The sequence below is a fragment of the Protopterus annectens genome, chromosome 8.part1, assembly GCF_019279795.1.
Source record: "Protopterus annectens isolate FY-2018-M chromosome 8.part1, PAN1.0, whole genome shotgun sequence".
Taxonomy (NCBI): Eukaryota; Metazoa; Chordata; order Ceratodontiformes; family Protopteridae; genus Protopterus; species Protopterus annectens.
Window position 1 is genome coordinate 311,290,081 of NC_056742.1, and position 26,607 is coordinate 311,316,687.

The 26,607-nt window shown below is 43.0% G+C and overlaps 1 protein-coding gene across 1 annotated transcript in view; it reads right to left on the reverse strand.

Annotated features, from left to right (window-relative positions):
* Window positions 1–26,607, reverse strand: part of GLG1 (golgi glycoprotein 1) — a 3,171,999-nt gene that overhangs the window by 746,961 nt on the left and 2,398,431 nt on the right. Inside the window, exon 20 of the mRNA XM_044081599.1 lies at window positions 22,751–22,815. Coding sequence (XP_043937534.1) covers window positions 22,751–22,815 — 65 coding nt within the window. The remainder of the gene's footprint in view (window positions 1–22,750; window positions 22,816–26,607) is intronic.

Genomic DNA, 26,607 nt, shown 5'->3' on the forward strand with positions numbered 1-26,607 from the left:
TAGTGTGCATAAAGCAATGGGCAATAACATAGGAATTAAACAAAACAATGAGATAGCTTGTAATGCAAATATCAGAATATTATGATAACCACCGCAATGCACACTTAACTAATATTTTCATTGAGACCAAGTCCATTATCAGCATTCAGTAGCAATTGCCAGCGGAGTTCTTTCAATTCTAAAAATGTCTCAGTCTCCAAAGAATTGCTGTATTTGCTCCAAAACAAAGAATTTAAAACCAGAGAAGTTGGGGCAGTGAAGACTGTGTCTGCCTAATGCATTGCTGTCATCTTGTTGCCTAATGGCAGCCAAATGCTCCTTAATGCGATCTGATAATTTTCTTATTGTCTTACCAACATAAAACGAATTACAGGTGTTGCAAATACTTGCATATACTACAAATTTAGTGTGGCAGTCAAAATAGCTTTTAAACACAACTTTAGTATTGCTGTGTCTGAAAGTGTATTCTGTACCTGTATAAATATGCGTGCAGACTACACAACCATTGCACTGAAACATGCCATGCTGCTGGTTCTGTGTCACAGTCTGTGGGTCTGCTGCTGTTTGAAAATGTTCATTTCTTTCAAAGGACATCTTGAGTGTCCTCGTTCTTTTGTATGCAAAATTAGGAGAATGCCCTATGGCTTGAACTAGATTCTGTTGTGATGAAATAATATTCCAATTTCTATGTATTACTTCTTTGATAGAATGCATATCCCTGCTAATGGGCACAGGGAAGCTGCAAAATCTATCAGTTTGTGGAACCTCAGCACTGGCTTTAGAAGTGAAGCCATATAACATGATAGGTTTATGTTTACTGTGTCTGTGTGCTGCAACTTCAGAGAAAACATCATAAATTAGTTGCTTAGGTAATTTCTGTCAGCAAACAACCTAGATAAAAACATGCTTTCTGTGTTGAAAGTACAGTCGTCACTAATCAGTCTGGATAGCCTAATAAACTGGCCCTTAAGTACATTCTTTTTCATAAAGAATGGATGCTGGCTATGAAAATCCAGGAAGTTATTCCTATAAGTTTCTTTTCTGTAGATGTTGGAGGAAAGTGTTCCATTGCTGCTATCCAATGAAATGATAGTGTCCAGAAAGTTAATCTGTGTACCTTGTCCGGAAACCACAAAGTCTAAGTATGGGATACTGTTAGATAAAGATTCAATAAACGTGTTCAATTCTGTTAAATGTCCGCTCCACACAAAAAAATATCGTCAATGAAACGTTTATAGAGATGCACTTTGTCAAAGTTAGGTAACAGTTTAAGGGTTTCCAGTTCCCATGTACCTAGTACAAGATTTGCAAAGGCTGGGGCCATTTTCCACCCATAGCCACTCCTTTAACCTGCTTGTAACATTTGTTGTTGAAATAGAAGAAATTGTTAGTAAGAACTGCCGTGGTAAGAGCTGTTAATGTTTCAATGTGATTGTTAGTAAAGCCAGCATATTTGTTAAGAAATAGTCTGATAGCTTCCAGCCCTTCATGATGTGGGATATTTGTGTACAGAGCAACTATGTCAAGGGAAACCAGCGTGCAGTTAGTAAAATCCAGTCTAGATTCATACAGTGTGTTAAGAAAATCCCAGGAATCCTTTATATAGTATTCTGTAGCCTGCACTAAAGGGTTGAACACACTGTCAAGAAATTCTTAAATATTTTCAGTCTTCGTGCGCTTGTTAGAAATTATTAGCCTGAAAGGAGGGTCTTTCTGATTCTTGTGTAGTTTCGGAATCCCAAACATTTTACCTAAGTTGCGGTTTTGTGTTTGTAAAAATGCTAATTCCTCAAGTGAAAGTTGCTGTGTACGTTCCAAAGCTTTAAGCATGCTATCTATTTTCTTAAAATGTGCATTCACTTCTTTCATTGTCACTGTTTTGTAGAACTCATTGTCTGTAAGCATGCTTTCAATTTTATCAATATATTTCTTTTGCTCCATTAGCACAATTCCAGTGCCCTTGTCTGCCTTCATAATTCTGAGCGTTTTATCTTGACTTAATTCATACAATGCATGCTGTTCTGAAATAGAAAGGTTAAACCACTTATTGCCAGCAGGTTGTTTTAACAAGTTTCTAATATCTTGTTCGCAAACTCTCAGAAATGTGTGCAGGGTGTTATTCAATGCTGGGTTATATAAACTCCTTTTTCTAAGAACACTATTGTTAAAATTACTTGTGGATGAACCTGTGGAATCCATACCACTACTACTAGTGGCACTACTGGCAGGAATTGAGCTTGCAGGTGCACTTGGCTGCTCAAGGCTGTGTTCCTCACAGCCATGGCTAATCTGCAGAGTGGGTTCCCCCCTGCTTGTTCATGTACCACACAACTGTGGTGATGTCTGTCTTTACCAATAGTTGTCCTGGAAGAATAAGGCCTTTGAAGGCTGTCAGAGCATTCTGTACAGCTAACATTTCTTTTTGATTGATGTGCAGGTGAATTTGCTTTTGGCTCCATTTGCCCTGAATGCAATGCCCTGCCATGTGAGCTCCCCATGCATAGTCTAATGTGGATGCTGTGATGGTTTGGCCTACAGGGGGTAGAGTGAAAGGGAGTCCCTTGTTGTGGTTGCAGGCCTCTGCCCACCACAGGAACTCTGTCCTTAGGCAAGGAATGATAGGAATCATTGTTTCCAGCTCCTGAGAATGCTGACACCAGAGACTTTTAAGGTACCGCTGAAGTTTCCTCATATGCAGTCTTGCATATGGAATTAGCAGAATGCAAGAGGCCATGAACCCTAGGGCTTGCAGTATATTTCTTGCAGATAGCCAGGTTTTGGTGGCCAGTAGATTGAAGCAGTTTGTCAAACAAGTTTGTTTCTCTGGAGTGAGGAATGCCATCTGGGAAGTTGTGTTCAAGCTTGCTCCCAGGAATACAATCTGTTGGCTGGGTACCAGCTGTGATTTATTTTCGTTGATGGTGTACCCCAGTGAAGTTAGAAGTCTGTTTACAAATGTCAGGTGCTATAGTACCAATTCATGACTGTCCCGCCTGAATCAGGCAATCGTCCAAGTATGGGTAAATCTGAATTCTTCTCTGCCTGCAATATGCAAAGGCTGGAGCTAGGCATTTTGTGAATACCCTGGGCGCAGTAGATAAGCCAAAGGGAAGTGATAGGTCATAGAGCCTACTCTGAAACGTAGATATTTCCTGCGTGATTCCCTTATGAGAATGTGCAGATAAGCTTCTTTTCAGTCTAGGATGGCTAGCCAGGAGTCCTTGGATAGCATAGGAAGCAGGTGCTGGAGAGTAAACATTTTGAATTTTGGAACCACCAGAAAGGTGCTGAGAATAGACAGATCCAGGAAAGGACGCCAAGAGTTTTCTTTTCTGGGTACCAGAGACAGTCTGGTATAAAAACCTTGCCCCTTTGCTCTGCTGGGACAGGTTGAATAGCCTTGATATTGAGAAGAGAAGGTACTTGCTTTTGGGCCTCTGTCCACTGGTTTTGGGGGGAGGTCTGGCCATCCGCTTGGGGTTGACAGTGAGTGAAAGTGGAATCTGTATCCCTGGGAAAAAATGTTTAAGACCCATCTTTCCTGGGTAATGTACTCCCAAGTTTTTTGCATGCAGGGCAAGTTTTCCTCATAAAGGTGCAAGTAATTGAGCAAGGCTTGGAAAAGTTAAGGATAAGTCATTGTGAGATTTTACCATAGGATGGCGGCTTACTACTCCCTGTTTTAGAGGTGGGAGCACTCCACTGCTTAGATCTGTGCATACCCTGAGACTGTAGTCTTGGTGATCTTCTGCCCCTGGGTTTGGGCTGAGAAGGTCTGGGAGGGACTGGAAAAGACCAGTTTTTTGAAGGCCAATGCCTAATGAATCTAGGTGGCAGTACCTGTTGGAAATCTTTACAGTTTGCATAGATTTAACTTTTTCCTCCATCCTTTGAGGAAGACTTCTGCTTTACTGCCAAAAAGACTTTCTTGGTTTAATGGTGCATCTAGTAATTTTGTTTTATCATGGTCTGGCAAAGTTTGTTCCTTAAGCCAAGCATGCCTTTTAAGAACAGACCCAGTGACAGCAGCCCTGCAAGCTGCTTCTAAGGCATCAAAACCACATTGCAAAGTATGTTGTCCAACTTGGTTAGCAGAATGCATCAACTCTTGTAAATCCTTATGTTCTGCACAATCAGGAATCAACATCATTTTCTGTTTAGTTCCATAATGCTGATACTTTAACATATGACACTGGCAATTTAAAGCCCTGATGGCAAGAGTAGCAGAGGTGTATACCTTCTTACCTCATCTGTCTAAATCCCTAAAGTCCCTGTCCGAAGGGGTAGGGTTTTTAGCTGTTGTAGCCTTAATACCTTTAGATCCCTGGGAAATGGTCTCTGGATCCGCAGTAGGATTTTTAGAAAGCAATTTGTGGGAGTCAGGTACTCTGTTGTACCTGTCCGGTTTCCTGGGAGCTGCGGGCAAAATATCAGGGGCAAGGCTGGATTCCAAGAAGACATCATCTACAATTTCAAGAACAGGAAGTATAGCTAGAAGCCTGTGCTGAGGCAAGCTTAAAAATTCCCAGAGTCTCTTTTTGGATTGTGTAGTCCTAGCACTCCCAGTGGAAATGTTGTCTAAGGGTATGCAGGATTTCACCAAAGGAAAAAATCTTCTGGTGGGGAAGCAGTGGGAATGGAATCATCTGCATCAGAATCCTCATAGGTAGATAAGGGTATGCCCTGGCAATCAGAAGGATCAGAGTTAACAGAATCATGATCTGAAGAATCAGAAGGAAAATCAGTTCTTCGTCTTTTTGAGGGGGAAGGCTGGCTTCCCCTAATTAAAGTAATAAGATCTTCAGCCATTCTAAGCATTTATTCTGAGGCATGTGGGCCTGAGAATGCGCTTTGGTCATCTGTTTCCTAAGTGTAGTGCCAACTCTGGGCCTGAGAAATTCGGAATTTTTGGTTTGAAATGAAATCGTCGGTTTAATATAGGTTCATAGGTTAGTACTAGGCTAACTGCCCTTGCGAGCCATTTTAAGCCTAGCCAATTATCCCTTGTGAGATTCAAACCCTGCACCTTGTGTTTGTAAGGCAAACACCTTACCCATTAGGCCACCCTCCCAACCCTTATATATGAAATGATATGAAAATCTGAAGGCTTGAATACACCCTCAGAAGCCGGTGCCTGCACAGCTGCTCCGGACCCATCCAAGGTAGAGACATCCGCAAGTTGTACAGTCGAACAAGCCTCTCGCGGCATACCGAATGGGTCTCAGTAGAGGCCTGCGAATCTGTAGAAGCAGGTATCAGGGGCAAAGGCACCTCACTGAATACCAAGACTATGTGGTCTGTCTCTTTATTCTTACTTTTTTTCAGCAGATCGGTAGTCGGATGGCTTATTCTAAGTCATTTCGGAATACGGAGAACAAGAGCGAAAGAATTTAGTGATAAAGATAGCCCAGTGACGAATAGTTCGGGCGTTAAAGCACAAAACCGATAACGAGGAACGTCGTGGTCTGGGCCTAAACAGATGACCAAGTAAGAATGAAAATCTCTGTGAGGTATTTGCTTTCCACAGGCAAGACAACTGTTAACTTTTTCTGACATTGGTTAGAGCAAGAAAAAAGGATCCCCGAAGGGGTACTTATCTTTTAGAAGACTTCAGGTCTGAAACTCGAAAAACGAAAATTTCAGGAGGCGGCCAACTGGCATAGCAAACTGCTACTGCTTCGGACACTGCACGGCAAGAAAGACTGATGTAATGGTGTCGGCTGTAAGTTTTATACTCCTGACGACCTGACGTCATGCAAGAAGCAAAGTACAGTTGCGTACACTTAATATAAATGTAGATGTTAGAGTGTATTTACTGTTGCAGTCATCACATTTGGGTTATCTGCTTGCAGTAGCCCTCAGCTGGCCTGATTAACGAAGTCTTGGGTCCTGCGTCGGTTGCTGTCCCTTCTTCTGACAAGTCAGGTCGTCAGGGGTATAAAACATGCAGCAGACGCCATTACATCAGTTTTTCTTGCCCCAGATGTCAGGTGCCCCCCTCATGGGAAGCCATATAATCTATTAAATACACAAGGTTATACCTCCAACAAAAAAGGAAATATACCAAAAAGCTTTTGAGCATAGTTAAGGAGAGTAGTGGTATAGCCAAAAAAGGTAAGGGGGCTGGAGGGAGGGTAACCAGGACTGCAACAGTGAATACACTCGAACATCTACATTTATGGCAAGTGTACACAACTGTACTATGTTCTCCGTGTTTCACTGTTGCAGTCATCACATTTGGGTAGATTCTCAAAGTTATGGATGGAAGGAGGAATTTAGATAGCATTAGGACCAGCTACAAGTCCCTACAAGACTACAGTGGCAAAGCCAGCTCTTGATTTAGAGAAAATTGGCAGATGGTAATGCTTGGTGAAAGTATGTACAGAATTCAGTGAAGCAGCTTCTAGGATGTCCCTGGTAGGGACACCTCTGAGAAAGGTTGTAGAGGTAGATGCAGCCCTGGCTGAGTGGGGTCGCATCCCCTGTGGGATAGGTTTTCCATGGTGCTTGTAGCAGAAAATAATGCAATGGCCTAGCCATCTGGAAATGGTTTGCTTTGAAATAGCCTTCCCCTATGCTCCTGCAACAAATGCCACCAGCAGTTGTTCAGATTTCCTTTGTGGTTTAGTCCTGTCCAAGTAGAATCTAAGTTGCCTGTGCACATCTGAGTGCAGTATCCGTTCCCCTTGTTCTGTGGATTAGGAAAGAAGGTTGGCAAATGAATGGACTGATTAAGGGCCACACTGGATACCACCTTGGGCATGAAGGAGGGACTGGTCCTGAGGGACACCCTGTCCGCATGAAAGATGATAAAAGGCTCCACTGCCATAAGGGCCTGTAATTCAGATACCCTTTTCGCTGAAGTGATTGGTAAAAGGAAAGCAGTTTTCCAAGAAAGGAACTAAGTCTGCCATAGCATCTGGCTCAAAAGGGGGACAGTGAGTTTCTCCAATACAAAGTTAATGTCCCAGGCTGGAGTTGGAGCTCTCCTGGGTGGTCGTAAGTTTTTGGCCTCTCTGAGGAACTGCTTGAGCAGTGGATGAGAGAAGAGGAGAGGGTTCTGTGTTACAGTAAGCTGAAATGGCTGAGACATGAATTTTGATGGAGGAGGAGGACAGGTCCTTGTGAAGCATCTAAGTTAAGTACTGTAAAATCTGAGGTAAATTGGGCACTGCTGTGCTCATCCCTTGAGACTGGTTCCAGGCACAGAATCTTTTCCATTTTTCAGCATAAGATTTTCTAGTACTATGCCTCCTTGCCTCTAAATGATATCCATTACTGGTTTACTGAGGGATGGTGAAGGAGAGATTAGGTAATTAGCCAGGCTGCTAGGTTCATTGTTTGAAGCTGAGGGTGCAGAATCTGGTTCTCCTGCTGAGACAGTAGGGTAGAAGTCTGAGGCAGGTGCCATGGGGCCAAATGTGACACACTGCGCAAGAGGGGGGTACACCAGTGTTGACGTAGCTAGTCTGTTGCAATCAAAATCGTCCTTGGTTTGTCTTGTTTGATCCTTAGTAGTACTTTGGAGAGCAGAGGCAGAGGAGGAAAGGCATAAACTGAACCTGAGCATCCACATTCCAAGCTTGTTAGTGGGGAGTCCTTGTGCAAAATTTGTCCAATTGACAGTTCTGGGGGGAGGCAAACAGGTCTATATCTGGGCTCCCCCATTTGCTTGTCAACATGTTGAAAATCCTTGGTTCCAGTTCCCACTCGTGTGGGTCAATAAGGTTTCTGCTTAGTTCAAACTGCCAGTGTATTTAGTTTTCCTGCAGAAACTGAGCTTGTAGATGCACTTGGTAGCTCAGGGCTGTGTTCCACAATGCCATGGCTAATCTGCAGAGGGGATAAGAATGTAAACCCCCATGCTTATGTACCACATAACAGTGGTGCTGTCCATCTTTACCATTAATTGTCCTGGAAGAATGTGGTCCTTGAAGGCTGTCAGAGCATTCTGTACAGCCAACATTTCTTTTTGACAGGTGCATTTGACTTAGGTTCCATTTGCCCTGAATGCACTTCCCTGACAGGTGAGCCCCCCCCAATGCATAGTCTGATGCGTCTGATAGGGTTTGGACGGCAGGGGGTAGTGTGAATGGTAATCCCTTGTTTTGGTGGCAGGCCTCTGCCCACCAAAGGAACTCTAAGCGTAGGCAAGGTATGATAGGAATCACTGCTTCTAGATCCTGAGAATGTTGACACCATAGGCTTTTTAGATATCATTGCAGTTTCCTCATATGCACTCTTACATATGGAATTAGAATAATGCAGGAGGCCATGAACCCAAAGGCTTGTAGTATTTGCCATGCAGACAGCAGGGTTTTTGTGTTTTGTGGCCACTTGTTTGAAGGTTTGAAGTAGGTTGTCAAATGAATTTGTTTCTCTGGAATAAAGAAAGCCATCTGGGAAGTTGTATTCAAGCTTGCTCCCAAGAATATAATTTGATGACAGAGTACCAGGTGTGACTTATTTTCGTTTATGGTGTACCCCAGACAAGTTAGCATCCTTTGTACAAAGGTCAGATGATTCAAAAGTATAACCTGGCTTTCTGCCTGAATTAGACAATCGTCCAGGTACAGCTATATTTGAATATTTCTTTGCCTGCAAAATGCAATGACTGGAGCTAGGCACTTTGTGAATACCCTAGGCGCAGTAGATAAGCCAAAGGGCAGTGCAGAGAACTGACAGTGCGTGTAGCCTGCTTTGAAGCGTAAGTATCTTCTGCAAGATTCCCTGATTGGGATGTGCAGGTATGCTTCCTTTAAATCTAGTGTTGCCAACCTGGCATCTTTGCCTAGCATAAGGAGTAACTGGTGAAGAGTCAGCATCTTGAATATTGGAATCACCAAAAAAGTTTTTAGAGTAGACAGGTCCAGGATAGGACGTCATGAATTCTGGCTACCAGGAAAAGTCTTGAGTAGAAACCTTGTCCCTTTTCCTCTTCTGGTACAAAATGAATAGCCTCCATGCTTACGAGAGAAGGTACTTGGTTTTCGGCCTCTGCCTACTGATTTGGGGGTAGATCTGGCCACCCACTTGGTGTTGGTAATGCGCAGAAGTGAAATCTGTATCCCTGGGACACTATATTTAAAACCCATTTGTCCTGGGAAATGAGTTCCCAATTCTTCGCATGAAGAGCAATCTTTCCCCCCAAAAGGGCAGTCAGTTGATAAGTGCTTGGCAGTTCTGAAAAGAAGTCACTGAGAGATTTTACCATAAGGGGGAGTTTTACGCCTCTTTTTAGAATCAGAAAAAAACTGACTTTCCCAACGAAAATGTTTCCTGAAGGTATGCAAGGTTTCACCAAAAGAAAAATCCTCTGGGGGGGATGCAGAGGGAATAGAGTCCTCAGCATCACAATCCTCATAGGCAGATAAGGGTAAATCCTGGTCATCAGAGGAAACAAAAAATTCAGAATCCTGGTCAGAAGTATCATAAGCAAACTCAGTCCTAGGTCTCCTAGAGGGAAAAGGTTGGCTTCCCCTGATTAAAGTAATAAGGTCTTCAGCCATTCTTATCATTTGTTTTTTAGGCATAGAGGCCTGGCCATGCGGTCTGGGCATCAGTTTTCTAGGCATGGTTCAAATTTTAGGCCTTGAAGAAGAAGATGGCGTCGGTTTAATACGCAAGTCAGTAGGCCTGGATACACCCTCAGAAGCCGGTGCCTGCACAGCGGCTCCAGACCCATCCAAGGTAGAGACATCCGTAAGTTACACAGTTGAAGCATCTCACGGCACACCGGACTCAGAATGGGTCTCAGTAGAGGCCTGCGAATCTGAAGTAGCGGGCATCAGGGGCTGTGAAAGTGCCTCACTGAGTACCGGCGAACTGGCGACTGGCTTAGGAGAAGAGTAATCGGCAGCTTTAGACCTTGGCAGCCTGTGTCTCTTTCTTTTGTTTTTTTGGAATGTTGGTAGTCCGATGGCTTACCGAAGACATAGCGGGATAATTGAACAGAGCACCAAAATATTTAGAAGCGTAAATATAGCTTGTGGTTTAAATAAGGCACAAAACCGACAGAGGTACGTCATGGTCAGGGCCTAGGCAAGGAATACAGTACGAATGACAATTTTTACGAGGTATTTGCTTTGTGCAAGTAATGCAATTATTTACTTTTACTGATATCGGTTTAGAGCAAGAAAAAGTTTCCCCAATGGGGTACTTAGCTTTTAGTTGAAGACTTCGGTTCTGAAACTCGAAAACGAAAATTTCAGGTGTCTGCCAACCGGCACTTGTGAACTGCTTCTGCTTCGGGCATTGCACGGCAAGAAAGACTGATGTAATGGCATTGGCTGCATGTTTTATACCCCTGATGACCTGACGTCATGGAAGAAGGGACAGCAACAGACGGAGGACTCAAGACTTAATCAGGCCAGCTGAGGGCTACTGCAAGCAGATAACCGAAATGTGATGACTGCAACAGTGAAACACGAAGAACATCAGCATCCGACACAGAAATCCCAAGACTCTGGTATTCAGGCCGACTGAGGGCTACCTGCAAGCAGATAACCCAAATGTGATAACTGCAACAGTGAAACAAGAACATCCACAGTGCAAAGTGCATTTAGTTACTTGACTTGCAGAATGCATTAACTCTTGTAACTCTCTAGATTCTGCACAAGCAAGAAAGGAAGACATTTTTTGTTTGAAGAGTTCCAGGGTATGCTGCTGAAATCTTAGCATATGGAACTGGCAAGTTAGTGCTCTGATAGCAAGAGTAGCAGAGGTGTATCCTTTTTTTTACCCCATCTGTCTAGTGCTCGGGAATCCCTATCTGAGGGGGTGGGATTCTTAGCAGAGGTGGCTTTAATTCCTTTAGGCCCTTGAGAAATTACCTCAGGGTCAGCAGTAGGATTTTAAAAAAAAAATTTGCAAAAGTCAGGCACTCTAATACCAGTCAGGTTTTCTGGGCGCAGGAGGGATGGTGTCAGAAGTCAAACTGGATTCCAGGGAAAACATCTCCCCCAACATCCAGGACTGGGGGAATGGCCAGGGGTTTGTGCTGTGGAAGATCTAAGAATTCCCAGAGTCTCTTTTTAGACTGAGGGTAGTCCTGACTTTCCCATTGGAAATGCTCCCTTAAGGAATGAAGGGTTTCCCCAAAGGAAAAGTCCTCTGGGGGAGAGGCTGAATGAATGGAATCCTCTGCATCAGAATCCTCATAAGCTGAGAGGGGTTGCATGTCTTCATATACAGCTGCATCAGAGTCAGACTCCTGTTCAGCCAAAACTACAGGGGACAGATATCTCTTTTGGAAGGGGTAGCTTGGATTCCTCTGATCAGCATAAGGTCTTCAGCCATTTTAAGCATTAGAGACTGAGGAAAGGAAGCAGGTGCCTGAGATTGGGTCAGTTTCTTGGGTGTGGTTCGTACCCCGGGCCTAAGAAACTCAGTAGTTTTCGAAAAAACGGTAGACGCAAAAGAAGTTGCAGGTTTATGGCGAGAATCGGTAGTGCGAAGGACCTTGTCGGAAGCCAGTGCCTGCTCAGCGGCTCCGGACCCATCCAAGGGAGAGACAACCACAGGATCCTTAGTGTGTTTTGCGGCATACCAGACTCCAAAAAGGTCTCAGTAGCTGCCTGCAAATCCACAGAAGCGTGCATCACGGGCTGAGAAAGCGCATCACTGAGGACCGGAGAACTGACGAGTAGCTTAACGGAAGCGTGGTTGGTAGGTTTGGACCTGTGCGGTCTGTTTCTGTCTTTATCTTTATGTTTTTTGTAAGATCTGCTGTCGGATGGCTTACCGAAGCCATATCAGAATTCAAGGACTGTAAGCGAAAATATCTAGCTACAGTAAGGGCTCGACGACGTATAGTTCTGGCACTGAACAAAGCACAGAAGCGACAGTGGGGGACATCGTGGTCTGGGTCTAAGCAAGTGACGCAGTAAGAATGAAAGTGTCAGTGTGGTATCTGCTTTCCACAGGCGAGACAATTGTTAACTTTCTCACATCGGTTAGTGCAAGAAAAAAGGATCCCCAACAGAGTACTTAGCTTTAGAAGACTTCAGCTTCAATTCAGAAGACGAAACCTCAGGTAGTGGCTGGCACTCGTGCAAACTGCTGCTGCTTCGGGCTCTGTGGCAAGAAAGACTGATGTAATGGCATTGGCTGCCTTACTTTATACTACTGACGACCTGATATCAGTCCTGAAGCAACAGCAACCGAAGCAGAAATACTAAGCCTCTGGTATTCAGGCAGGCTGAGTGCTACCCTGGCAGGGATAACCTAATTGTGATGACTGCAACAGTGAAACATGAAGATCATCAGGAATTGCAATATGAAGTGAGGGAAAAATAGGCTTACGGTATATTTACTTATAGCATAAGTGAGCTGGGTATCTTATTTAAAATGTTACAGCATTTCATAAACACCTAGGTATAATCTTTTCAATTCTCTGTTTCTACTCATCTCAATACTAACCCCTCTCAAACTGCCACTGACTGTACAGCACAACCAGACACCCTTCCCAAAGCCACTTCCCTTTACTTATGCTTCTAGATATAAATTCACATTTTTTTTTTTGTTTTGTTTTTATAACTTGGAAGTTCGGTCTTCCCTTCCACCCCTCCAACCAATCATCCATCCTAACACCACCATCAGTGAAGAGGCAAGAAATGTTCAGTCCACTGTTAATGACCACATAATTCTCAAAAAATGGTCTCTTCTCACTTCCTTCCATATACACCCTCCTTCCAGTTGTGGATTCACCTATTGTATAACTGGCGATTTGCAGCTCCTCTCCTACTGATTAACCTCAAAACTGTACACTCAACTAATCCCCCAACATAACACACTCAAAATCATTACCATCACCTTATCACAAGAGTGTCCATGACCTTTACATAAAACTAACCAGACTAACCCTACCTCAAGACTCCAACAGTCCACTTGCCATGTTTGCTACGTCCACTTCCTACCACATCAACAGGAGATGAGATAGAGTTTATTATTATTTTCATTTTACCCTACTGAAGACAAACTGCATCAGTTAAGCATTAAACTTAAATGCTGCCTTTTTCCTTGTTTTCTTGAAAGAAGCAAATGCAGCACAACTGGCACAAGCAATAAAAAAAATTCATGAAGCAATCAAAGGAATTATTTACCAAAAATGCATATATTGTTCTCTCATCCAAAGGCAACCAATAACTTTTTGTATCATATACAGCTGAAAAGAAAGCTCCATAAACAGACCGGCCCAGTCCCATCAGTATTCTCATCTCAGACAGTTCTCACACTACTAAAGCCTCTGAATTCCTGCAAGCTGTTAGGATTACTTTTAAATTGCTGTACTCCAAAACAATCTAACGAGGGGGTCGCCATGCTGGATAATTAGGTTTTTCCCTCTCTGAGAGAGCCCTGTAGTGACAAGGCTATTTACTGTGATATCACCAATGTTTAAATGACAGTACTGTCATTACTACCTTATGTCTGTCAAAATTATTCTTTTTTATTACTTTATTTACTTCAATTTTTATTAGTGGCCACTCTGGCACAGCATTTAAATGTAAAGCTAAAATGAGCAGCAGAGATAGTTTCTCTTTCTTGCTTAGAATGCAGTTCGAAGTCAAAGTTACCTGAAGTGAGATATCTGACCCCTGGTTAAAAGTAATTAAACAGGCTAAGCTGGCTAAGTACCACACACAGACTTTTGGTGCTGTATCCAGAATGAGTCACTGATGTAACTATCCTCTCTCCACTCACTCATTTGCCTCAGCCAAAGGAAATGTCGTGTTGGTCCACTAACAGAAAGCACGACCACTGGAACACATATGTGACTTAATACCTTTTATTGGTCCAATCCATTTTGGAATTACTCAAAACCTATGTTGTTCCAATAAAAGTTAAGCCAATCAAGTCTTAGTTCCAGTGTCTGTGTTTTCTATATATAATGCAAAAATTTTGAGAAGCACTACAAAGCAACAGGTGCTTTGTAGAAAATACAGCAAGGAAACACTGAAAAAAGCAATACTCGCTGAAAATGGGGAGGCACTTGCGATTTTTTTTTGTTTCAACTTCTTCACACTAGTTTGTATTTATACTCAGTCTAAAACCAACACTACAGAGCTCAGATGAATTTTGGGAGAAAAATAAACTTTCAGCAAATCTTCTACAATGCATCCCAGTTTGCCAGCCCTGGGTCACTCATTTCGTAGTCAGTACCCCAAGCCCCAAATGGGCCCAATATGATTATCCAGACTTTCCCAATGCAGCCCCTGTGTGCCATCTATGACTGACCCCCTTTTTCCCAGATTTGTCTTTCAGACTATCTTTTTATACGGTTCATATTTGGGGCTATAAGATTAGGCTTTACAGTTCATTCAAACGTTTTGGGGAGAGCAAATTCAGAAAACCCTGGAGGCCATCCATTCTGTGGGTACAGTGATCTGGGTCAGCTTTTGTTGGCCATATTAGTTTTTTTATTAGTATTCTGTTTTTTTTTTTTTTGCTAAAAACGTTGGCATTTCTTATGTTATCCCTAGGTTCTCAACACCATAAATGTTTACAAGATGCTTACCAAGCAAGTCTGAGGGACTGTAAATGCAGGCAGCCACTTCACTCGCTCATATTGGTTGCAGCACTCTTGTTATTGTTATTTGTATTTATTTTACTTATTTTATTTGTATTTTGTTGATTCCTTAAGGTGGATTTGGAGCACACATCGTTGAGGACAACCAGGGATGCAGAATTCACTACACCTGTTTGATATAGTTTTTTATATTGTTTTATGGTTTATATTATGTTATGAAAATGTTTTAGAACAACACACAGTTGTCTTAAATTGTATATAATCAAGAAACTCCACCCACTGGTCAGCTTAGCTGATTTTACTTACTTATTGGTCATTGTAAATTAACCAATGGATAGTGTTCATTTTGGCTGTCGCCCAATCCAATGGACCCCCAATATTCCACCTCCATTGGCGCATTTCAATAGCTTAGAGACCAGCATTTCATTTTTTATCCACACACACTACGAGTAAAGTTCTTGCCATCTGAATCCCCTAACCAGTCACAATGACAAGTTGGGGACATCCCATTGGTCTTTGTTAACTACTTGTAGCCTGGAAGTATTTTAAAATTCAGCCAATCATAAGATTTAATGAAAATACTGTATGAAACTGTACTTAATGGTTTACAGAATATTGGTTATAAAAAACGCAGTTGCAATGTCTGTAATCTGCACACACTGCATATTCTGCCTTACTAGGTTAAAAGTTGTACAGAATAAAGGAATTTTGTTGTATGAAGATATACCTGAAACAGCCGTCTTTTGCAATGCAATACAATACAGTGGAACATTTGTGTGGTGTTTAAGCTTAGCCCAAACAGCTTAGTTAACTTTTTTTTTTTTTTTTTTTTTTTTACTTTAGTTATTTCGGACCTAGATATGGACCCTGCTCACTATCATTTGGTTTTAGGATCACTAAACGTCAGGGTATTCCCAAGGCTTAAACACTAGCTATTCTATTTGTGAAAAAGAGGAATTCAAGGAATGGGTATGATTCAACAGGTATTACAGAAAATTTCTTTTAGACGGGAGAGCTAATGAGTGAAAAAGTACAGTTTTGTACCTACCATAAATGTAGATGTCCGAACTGGATAGCATCTGCAGTCATAACAAGTGGGTTGTCCTGTCGTCAGGCAGCCCTGCAGTCGGCCGGATTCCAAAGTCCGGGTCCGGCTTCGGCTGATGTCGCACTCCACCCGACGTCATCTCTGTTGGTCTTCGGGTATAAAAGCATCAGCCGACGCCATTTTCCTCAGTGTTTCTTGCCCCAGATGCCAGTAGCCCTCTTGCAGGCTAAAAATTTGGATAGATGCCAATGTTTCCAAATAGATAGAGGTAAACACAGCAATAAGCATATATGTACATATATACAAACAAATACACCATAAAGACTCCCCAACATCTAGCTATTAGGAGGGTAAACACCCTAGGAGTACCACAGAGGAGAAGGAGGGAGGGTAATCCTGACTGCAGATGCTATCCAGTTCGGACATCTACATTTATGGTAGGTACAAAACTGTACTATGTCCTTCATGGATGCATCTGCAGTCATAACAAGTGGGTAGAATACCATAGCCAACTAGGGGAGGAGGATAAAAGTAGATTATGGTGTGTTTAGGATCCCTTGCAGTACAGCAGTGGCAATATAGAGGCAAATTATAATGCTTGGCAAATGTATGCACGGAGGTCCAAGTAGCCGCCTCAATAATGTCTTTGGTTGCCACTCCTCGTAAGAAGGCTGTGGTAGTGGCTGTTGCCCTTGTAGCATGAGGTCTTATGTTCTGTGGAATTGGTTTTCCATGGAAGGAGTAACAGTATCGTATGCAATTTCCTATCCATTTGGAGATTGTCTGTTTGGAAATAGCTTTTCCTTCCCTTCCTGTTGCATAGGCTACAAAAAGTTGGTCAGTCTTTCTGCTATCTTTCGTTCTGTCCAAGTAGTAGCGTAGCTGCCTATGTACATCCAAGGTATGCAGTATTCGTTGGCCTCTGTTTTGTGGGTTGGGAAAGAAAGTAGGTAGGTGGATTGCCTGGTTTAAAGACACTCTGGATACCACCTTGGGCATAAATGTAGGATTAGTCCTCATGGACACTCTATCTTGGTGGAAGATTAGGAAGGGTTGCACTGCCATTAAGGCCTGTAGTTCTGAAACCCTCCTTGCTGAAGTAATTGCCAGTAGGAAAGCAGTTTTCCATGACAGGTGTTGTAGGTCTGCTGTTGCTGCTGGTTCAAAGGGTGATAGTGTCAACTTTTCTAGCACAAAGTTTAAATCCCAAGCTGGTAATGGTGGTTTCCTTGGAGGTTTTACATTCTTGATTCCTCTGAGGAACTGCCTGAGCAAAGGGTGCGAAAAACAGGTGGATCAAAGCTGTATTCTGCTGAAATAGCTGATGCATGTATCTTGATGGAGGAGTAGGACAGGCCTGAATGAAGAAGTTCGCCAGATACTCCAGAATGTTAGGCATATCTATGTATGACACATCTTTTCCTCTTTCCGCACTCCAAATGACAAACCTTTTCCATTTTCCAGCATAGTTCCTTCTTGTTGAAGGTCTGCGTGCTTCAAGAATAATGTCTTTAACTCTTTGGGAAAGTTATGGATTAGCTGCTGCTATGTGATGTTCCATGCAGTCAGTTGCAGCGATTTGAGGTTTGGATGTAAGATGCTGTACTTGTTCTGAGTTAACATCAAAGGCATCAGGGTATTGGCCACATATTGTTCGAGACATGCTCTTCAGTAGTGGGTACCAGTGTTGTCTTGGCCAGTTTGGAGCTATCAGGATTATCCTTGGACGTTCTTCCTTGATTTTTAGTAGTACCTTGTGTATCAAAGGAAGAGGTGGGAATGCATATGCTGTTAGGCCTTTCCAGTTGAAGGAGAGTGAGTCCACTTTCCATGCTAGTGGGTGGAATGTCCTTGTGCAGAATTTTTGAGCTGGTGATTGAGAGGTGATGCTGATAGTTTTATCTGTGGCATTCCCCATTTCTTCGAGATGGTCTTGAAGATGTCCGGGTGCAGCTTCCATTCGTGGGCATCCAAAGTGGTTCTGCTTAATATGTCTGCTAGAGTATTGTCTTTCCCGGTACAAATATTGCCTGTAACTGAATGTTGTAGCTGAGTGCCAGGGTCCACAGCTCCAAGGTCATTCTGCATAGGGGGTATGAATGAGTGCCTCCCTGTTTGTTGATGTACCACATGACTGTGGTGTTGTCTGTCCTTATCAACTGGCCCTCTTTGAGAAATGGTTTGAACTTTTGGATTGCCAGTTTTACTGCCAGCATTTCTTTTAGATTGATGTGCAGGTGAAGTTGATCCTGTGTCCACAATCCTTGCACGCATTTGTCCAGCATGTGGGCCCACCATCCTAGGTCTGAAGCGGCTGTTGTGATGGTCTGGCTTGGTTGACATCTGCGAAAGGGTAGGCCTGGGTTTGACTGGCATGCCTGAGCCCACCACAGGAACTCCTGTTTTAAGCATGGAATTAGTGGGATTTCTGTTTCTAGACTGTGTCTGTGTTGGGACCATAAATTCTTTAGGTACCACTGTAGTTTCCTCATATGTAGTCTGGCAAATGGGACCAAGATTATGCATGATGCCATGAAGCCCAAGGCCTGCAGAACTTTTCTTGCTGTTAACTTGTTCAGTTTTGTTAGTGCCAAGAAGTAAAGAGGAAGTTCTTTTTTGTTTTTCTGTAGTCAGGAATGCCATTTGTTGTACTGTGTCCAATTCCGCCCAAGAATGTCCTTGTTTGGGATGGTATCAGCCTTGACTTTTGTAAATTGACTGTGTATCCCAGTCCTTGTAGCAAGTAAATGACCCTTTGTAAATCTGTTGTCAGCTTGCTTTTGTTGTCCCCTTGTAGCAGGCAGTCGTCCAGGTATGGGTAAATTTGAATTCCCTGTAGTCTGCAATGGCGATTACTGATGCCAGGCATTTTGTGAATACTCTGGGCGCAGTAGATAAGCCAAAGGGCAATGCTGAGAATTGATAGTGCTCTGATCCTGCAAGAAATCTGAGGTATCTTCTGCAGATTGGTCGAATGGGGACGTGCAGGTATGCCTCCTTGAGATCTAGAGTTACCAGCCAAGACTCCTTGCCCAGCATGGGAAGAAGTTGCTGTAGGGTCAGCATTTTGAATTTTGGGACAATGATGTATGTATTTAAGGTGGACAGGTCGAGAATTGGTCTCCAACTTTTTCCTTTCTTGGAACTAGGAATAGTCTGGAGTAGAACCCTTTCCTTGTTCTGCTGTTGGCACTCTTTCCACAGCTCTCATGTTTGCTAACTCCATTATCTGGTAGAGCCTCTGTTTTTGATTTGGAGGTAGATTTGGCATTCCTCTTTGACTGGTAAAGTGTGGAAGTGAAACCGTAACCTTGATCTATGGTTTGTAAAATCCACTTGTCTTTTGTTATGTAGTGCCAGTTCTTTGAAAATAAGGTTAACTTTCCGCCTAGAGGAGCTGCTATTTGTTCCTGGTAGGCGGATTTAGGATTAAGTCACTGTGGTTGTGCTGATGTAGTGGCAGTGGCTGTGTCTGTGCCTCTGTTGTTTCCTTGCCACTGTCGTCCTCTGTAGGCACCTCCTCTGGATTGGTTTCTGCCTCTGGAACGCCTATTCATGGCCCTTTGAAATTTTGTGGAGTCAGGAAAGGACCAATTTTTGGCAGGCCAGTTCCTGCTAAACCTTGGGGTTGAACCTGCAAGAAATCTTTAACAGTTTGAACAGATTTTGCCTTTTCTTCCATTTTCTTCATAACCTGCTGGGCAGGTGTACCAAACAAACTTGTCTTGTCCATAGGAGCATCTAGCAACTTAGCTTTAACATGATCCGTAAAGCTTGTTCCTTTAGCCATGCATGCCTTCTTATCACTGTGCCTGTCATGGCTGATCTAAATGAAGCCTCCAGTGCATCATAGCCACATTTTAAGGAATGGTTGCTAACCTGTTGTATGTTATTTACCATCTCTAATACATATTTCTTATCAAGAGATTCATCAGTGGTTAGTTTTTAGTTAACTGATCAAGCATAAACTCTTGGTATTGTATCATGTGAAACTGACAGTTTAAAGCTCTAGCTGAGAGAGTAGCTGAAGTGTAGACCTTTTTACCCCATCTGTCTAGTGACCTTGCTTCCCTTTCAGAAGGAATAGGGTTTTAGCTGTGGTCGGCTACTGCCTTGGGACCCTGGGATATAGTTTCTGGGTCTGCAAGTGGGGCCTTGTAAAGGTGGTGATGAGTATCTGGCACCCTGTAAAATCTGTCTGGTTTGGCAGGGGCTGGGGTAAAGAATCTGGAGCGGAGCAAACATCATTGAAAGCATCATCCACCACAGAGAGAACAGGAGGTATAGCTAAGGGCCTGTGCTGTGGGAGGTGCAGAAAGGTCCTAAGTCTTTTTCTGGAGTCTGAAAAATCCTGTTGCTGCCATTGGAACTGTTCTCGCATGGCATGCAAGGTTTCCCCAAAGGAGAATTCTTCTGGTGGGAAGCAGCTGGAATGGATTCTTCAGCATCAGAATCTTCAAAATTGGAGAAGGGAGCCTCAGGCTGGTCAGTTATGTCTGATTCATCAGCAGAATCATCAGAAGACACTGGCTCAAGGGGCTCTGCCCTAGGTCTCTTCTCTGGGGCTGAGAGGCCCTGTCTGGGTGAGATTGAGATCCTCTAATTAAAGAAATTAAATCTTCTGCCAAAGAAAGCATTTGAGAACTAGAAGAGGGCCTGGATGTGGGGGTTTAACAGGCACTGATTTAGTAGTCTTGGCTGCTTTAGCCCTGGCGAAGGCCTTAATGGACATGGCAGCTGGAGGCCTAGCAGCACCACGTGCTGGGGTAGAGACATCCAAGGGATGGTGTCTGATAAGTCAACCACCGTAGTGGGTAAAATTTCTGAGGTCGATTCAAGAGTTGTAGCAGGGGCCTCAGTTGTAAGAATAGGTTCAGCTGTACTTTGAGCAGTTTTCTCGGTTTCGCCGAAACCAAGACACTCGCGTTTGCTTTACCGTGGTTTCGCCGAAACCGCGGACCGCGAGTGTCGGTCTTTATCTTTGCTTTTTGGGGGTAGTCGGAGGATCCGACGGCATAATGTAGGCAAAATCAGAACCGAAAAACCGTTCTGCAAACTCCGACCGATGCCTAAGCGTGTCGGTTGAAAGAGGCACAGGCCGAACAGGCTGCTACGCCGTGGGCTGGGCCTAAACAAGGCAGACAGTAAGAGTGGAAATCTTTATGAGGTATTTATTTCCCACAGGTTAAACAATTGTTAACTTTTTCTGACATCGGCTGAGGCAAGAAAGAGTCCCCAACGGGTACTTAGCTTTAGAAGTCTTCGAAGTAGTATTCGGTAGAAGTAATCTCTGGATCCGACCGACCGGCACTTGCGAACAGCTTCTGCTTCGGCCACGCAAGAAAGACTGGGGAAAATGGCGTCGGCTGATGCTTTTATACCCGAAGACCAACAGAGATGACGTCGGGTGGAGTGCGACATCAGCCGAAGCCGGACCCGGACTTTGGAATCCGGCCGACTGCAGGGCTGCCTGACGACAGGACAACCCACTTGTTATGACTGCAGATGCATCCATGAAGGACATCATAAAAATGGAATTTAAAAACTTTGCAAAAAAGAGAAAAACATAGGAAAGTAGTAAGATAATTATTTAGAGGTGTTGATAAAGGTTAGAGTATAAAACACAGAATGGACAAACATTTTTAAGTTACAGCATAACACAATGGGAATCTCACACAGCAACAGCAGGAGCAACTAGAATGCTAAAAAAAAAATCTCCTTTTTGATCTTCAATACATCAAAAACATTTGCATAATAGTAATACACATCCCACCAGGTAACAATATACCAGTGTTGGAAAATATTAAATCCTGGCCATCCCAAACAATAAACCTTGAAACAATAATCTTAGGAGACGTAAATACAGATTGGCAAACCATAGCTTCCGACTCCCCCACAAACAGTATAAATCTGTATTGTTTTTCTCAGCTTATCAATGCTCCAAAATGATACAGCAGAGATCTTGCCTGGCAATCCACCTTAGACTGGATTCTAGTATCCCACCCTGCTAATTACCCTCTGCTGGTACACTGCCTAGCTCCCTGACCAATCATCTGCCAGCTTAGTCCCTCAGAACAAACTCCCAACAACTAAAAGTACACACTATAAAATCAGTTAAGAACTCCATTTTTGTCTGTATAAATTCTGCAATCTCCTACAGGAAATAGACTGGACACCCCTTAAACAACTACCCCTTAATGATGGTGTACTATACTTAAATAACACCTTCCTTCACATACTTAATACACCAGCTCCCATTCATATGAAAAGAATCAAAAAGAACTCGGCACCATGGCTCTCTAAGGAATGTAAACACCTGATGAAGCAAAGGGACCTAGCCTGGTCAACCTGGAAACAAAACAAAAATGAATAAAATCATATTAATTTCAAAACACTACGTAACAAAGTAACAAAACTAATCAACAGAGATAAGTTATATTATTCCCAGCTTCAATTCCAGCATAAAATCAACCCCAGTAAATTTTGGCACTCCATATCTTCCCTACTTAACCCTGGAAGAAATGGAGAGCACACCCTACTACGTGATACCCCTCCATCACAAATAGCCAAAAAATGTAACAAGCACTTTATAAAATCAATTTCAGACCTACTAACCAACACCCCTAATGCTGAACCCCCCCCCCACCTTTCAACCTATTCAGACACCAACCACAGGTCAACTACTTCTAACCCTGTCATTACTAACCCCCATACTCAACAAAATGTCATACAAGTCCCATTCTTATTTCAGCCCATACCCACTGACACCATTAAGAAACTGCTACAAAAACCAAAACCCTGCTCTACTTCAGCTGACAATCTCCCCCATACTACCTCAAACTGGCTGCTAACTCAGTCGCCTACCCAATCAGTATCCTTATAAATAGGTCTTTATCTGAATCAGAAGTACCTACCATATGGAAACAATCTCACATCCCCTCATCCACAAAGTAGGCAACTCTTTTGACCCATCCAATTTCCATCCTATATCCATCTCGTCACCCATATCCAAAATTCTCGACAGAGGTATCCATCAGCGGGTAATGCAATATCTATTGCCAAACAATCTTTTAACAAAAACCCAACATGGTTTCTGACCTAGCCACAGCACAGCTACAGCCCTATTATCTTTTACAGACACCATGAACAGAGGCCAGATATGCAGGATGCTATACAGCCTCAGTATTCCTTGATCTCTCCAAGGCCTTCGACAGTTTCTCACTCCTTACTTTTGAGCACACTGTCTAACTTAGGCTTCTCATACAACACAGCAAAATGTTTCAAAGCTACCTCAACGATCATAAACAAGCAGTGAAATGGTCCAACAAACTCTCACCCTACTGGAGTCCCCCAAAGCTCCATCCTAGGACCCCTACTTTTCAACATTTTCAAAAAAACCCTTCACACTGCCTCTCACCCTGGGACCGTCATTCAATACGCTGATGATTCCACCAAAATCTGCAATGCTCAATCGCTACCAGAACTACTCGCAAAAAAACTCAACAGTCCTTTACAGCAGTTGAACCCTGGCCAAGAAATGCCCAATTCTTGTTTAATCCAAAGAAGACAAAACTAGTACTCTTTCATTCCAAAAACACCTCCCTTGTCACTGATCATTTCATTATCCTTGTACCTGACAACACTGACCTAGAAATAGTGCAGGAAACCAAACTTCTAAGTGTTATCATTGACAAACTTTTATTTGACCCCCATATACAGCAAAACAAAGAAAGCTCATCAAAAACTGGAACTCTTATATAGAGACAAACTTTTTTTTACTGCAGTAACCAAAACTACCATTGCAAAAACATTTTTACTTCACTCTCTTCTTTCTGGTGCCCCTATCTTAACTAACTTACAAAATTCTACCCTAAGCAAGTTGGAAAGTACAGTTGTGCACACTTACCATAAATGTAGATGTTCAAGTGTATTCACAGTTGCAGTCATTACATTTGGGTAATCTGCTGCCAGGTTGCCCTCAGTCTGTCTGAATTCCAAAGTCTTGGGTCCTGCGTCAGTTGCGGTCTCCTCTTCCATGACGTCAGGTCATCAGGGATATAACACATGCAGCTGATGCCATTTTCTTTAGTTTTTCTTGCCCCCAATGTCAGGTGCCCCCAAAAAGGTAGCAAAAAAAAAAATAAAATAAAATATATGTATGTGTATATATATATATATATATATATATATATATATATATATATATATATATATATATATGGGTTCATGTCAAACCCACGACATGTTCAAATATCGAAAGTGACTACACCGAAACGAAAACATCGACATTTCAAAACATCGACAGTACAGGTATCACGAAGGACAGCTAACATGGGACCTGCAAGGGGGAAGTAGTATGTGTATAGGATAATATCAAATCCTTTACTTCCCCTTGCAGGACCCATGTTAGCGCTGTCCTTTCGTATACCTGTACTGTCGATGTTTTGAAATGTCGATGTTTTCGTTTCGGTGTAGTTACTTTCGATATTTGAACATGTCGTGGGTTTGACATGAACCCATATATATACATACATGCATCAATATAAACTTTACCTTCGTCTACAAGCAAATACACCACATAGGTTGTAGAAGATAGAGAAGGAAAGAAACTCCAGAATGACAGAATGACCGGGGGATGGCGGGAGGGTAACCTGGACTGCAACAGTGAATACACTCGAACATCTATATTTATGGTAAGTGTACACAACTGTACTATGTTCTTTGTGTTTCACTGTTGCAGTCATTACATTTGGGTAGAATCCCAAAGCTATGGTTGGGAGGCTGGAGCTAAACAGCATTAGGAGTGGCTATAAGGCCCTGCAGAACTGCAGTGGCAAAGCCTGCCCTGGATTTACAGTAGAGAGGTAAATGATAATGCTTTATAAAGGTGTGAACAGAACTCCAAGTAGCAGCCTCTAGAATGTCTTTGGTTGGTACTCCCCTTAGAAAGGCTGCTGAAGTAGCTGCAGCTCTGGTGGAATGAGACCTAATGCCCTTGGGCACAGGTTTACCATTAGTAGCAGAAACGGATGCAGTGGCTTATCCACTTTAAATGGTCTGTTTTCAGATAGCCTTGCCTTCTGATCCTGCAACATATGTCACTAGTAATTGCTCAGTTTTTCTTAGAGCTTTAGTCCTGCTTAAGTAGAATCTTAGCGGTCTGTGTACGTCCAAGGAATGCAGAATTCTCTCCCCCCTTGCTCTGCGGACTTGGATATAAGGTTGGCAGATAAATTGCTTGGTTAAGAGCCACACTGGAAAGCACCTTAGGCATAAAAGTAGGATTTGTCCTCAGACACACCGTCTGGGTAAAATATGATAAAAGGCTCTACAGCCATGAGGGCCTGTAGCTCTGAAACTCTTCTTGCTGAAGTAATTGCTAGTAGCAGAGCTGTTTTCCATGATAAAAACTTTTTATCAGCGGTAGCAGCTGGTTCAAATGGAGGCAGGGTGAGCTTTTCCAACACATAATTGAGGTCCCCATGCAGGAAAGGTGATCTTCTAGGAGACCTTAAATTTTTGGCTCCTCTAAGATTCTGCTTTAGTAAAGGATGAGAAAAGATTGGTGGCTCTGTATTGTAATGAGCCAAAACGGCAGAGGCATGGATTTTAATTGATGAAAAAGATAAGCCTTTGTCAAGCATCTCAGTTAAGTAATGCAATATCGGAGGCATATTTGGTTCTGCTGCATCAGTCCTTGTGCTTGATTCCAAGCACAGAATCTCTTCCATTTGTCAGCATAAGATTTTCTAGTACTAGGCCTTCTGGCTTCCAAAATGACATCCATCACAGCTTTACTGAGAGGTGTTGTTTGTATGACTACATGATCAGCCATGCTGCCAGGTTTAGAGTCTGTAGTTGACTGCGCAGGATCTGATTGTTTTGCTGGGACAGTAGTTGTGGTCTCTGAGGCAAGGTCCAAGCTGGTTATTGAGACAAGTTCCTTAGAATTGGGTACCAGTACTGGCAGGGCCAGTCCGGGGCAATTAGTATCATCTTTGGTTTCTCTTGTTTGACTTTTAGGAGGACCTTGGGGAGAAGAGGCAGAGGAGGAAAGGCGTAAACTGAAAGGTTTTTCCAACTGAAGGATAGGGCGTCCACTTTCCATGCTTGTCTGTGATAAGTCCTTGTGCAGAATTTTTTCAATTGATAATTTTGAGGGGAGGCAAATAGATCTATGTCTGGGCTCCCCCATTTCTCTGTCATCATGCTGAAGACTTGTGGATTTAGTTTCCACTTGTGAGGATCCATAAGGTTTCTGCTTAAATCGTCTGCCAGTGTTTTGTTTTCCTGGCAGGAATTGAGCTTGAAGATGTATCTGCTAGGTCAAAGCTGTGTCCCACAGTGCCATGGCTAATCTGCAAAGGGGGTATGAGTGTGTGCCACCTTGCTTGTTTATATACCACATGACTGTGGTGTTGTCCGTCTTTATCAGTACATGTCCTGGATGAACTAAGTCCTTGAAGGCTGTTCTGGCATTTTGAACAGCTAGCATCTCTTTCTGGTTGATATGTAAAGGCATTTGTTTTGGTGACCATATGCCCTGAATGCATCTTCCTCCCACGTGGGCCCCCCAGGCATAATCTGATGCGTCCGTTGTTATGGTTTGGCTGGCAGGGGGTAGAGTGAATGGCTGTCCCATGTTTTGGTGACATGCCTTTGCCCACCATAGAAACTCCTGTTGCAGGCAGGGAATGAGAGGAATCATTGTTTCCAGACTGTGAGGATGTTGACTCCATAAACTTTTTAGGTACCACTGAAGTTTCCTCATATGCAGTCTTGCATATGGGATGCAGGATGCCATGAAGCCCATAGCCTGCAGAAATGGTCTTGCAGAAGACTGGGTTTTTGTTGTCATCAGCTTGAACTAAGTAGTCAGTTGCCTTTGCTTGTCGGCGTGAGGTAAGCCATCTGGACAGTTGTATTCAAGCTTGCACCCAGGAATGTTACATTTCGAGGGGGTACCATTTGTGATTTATTTTCGTTTATTGTGCACCCTAGGCATGTTAGAAGCCTTTTCACAAACGCCAAG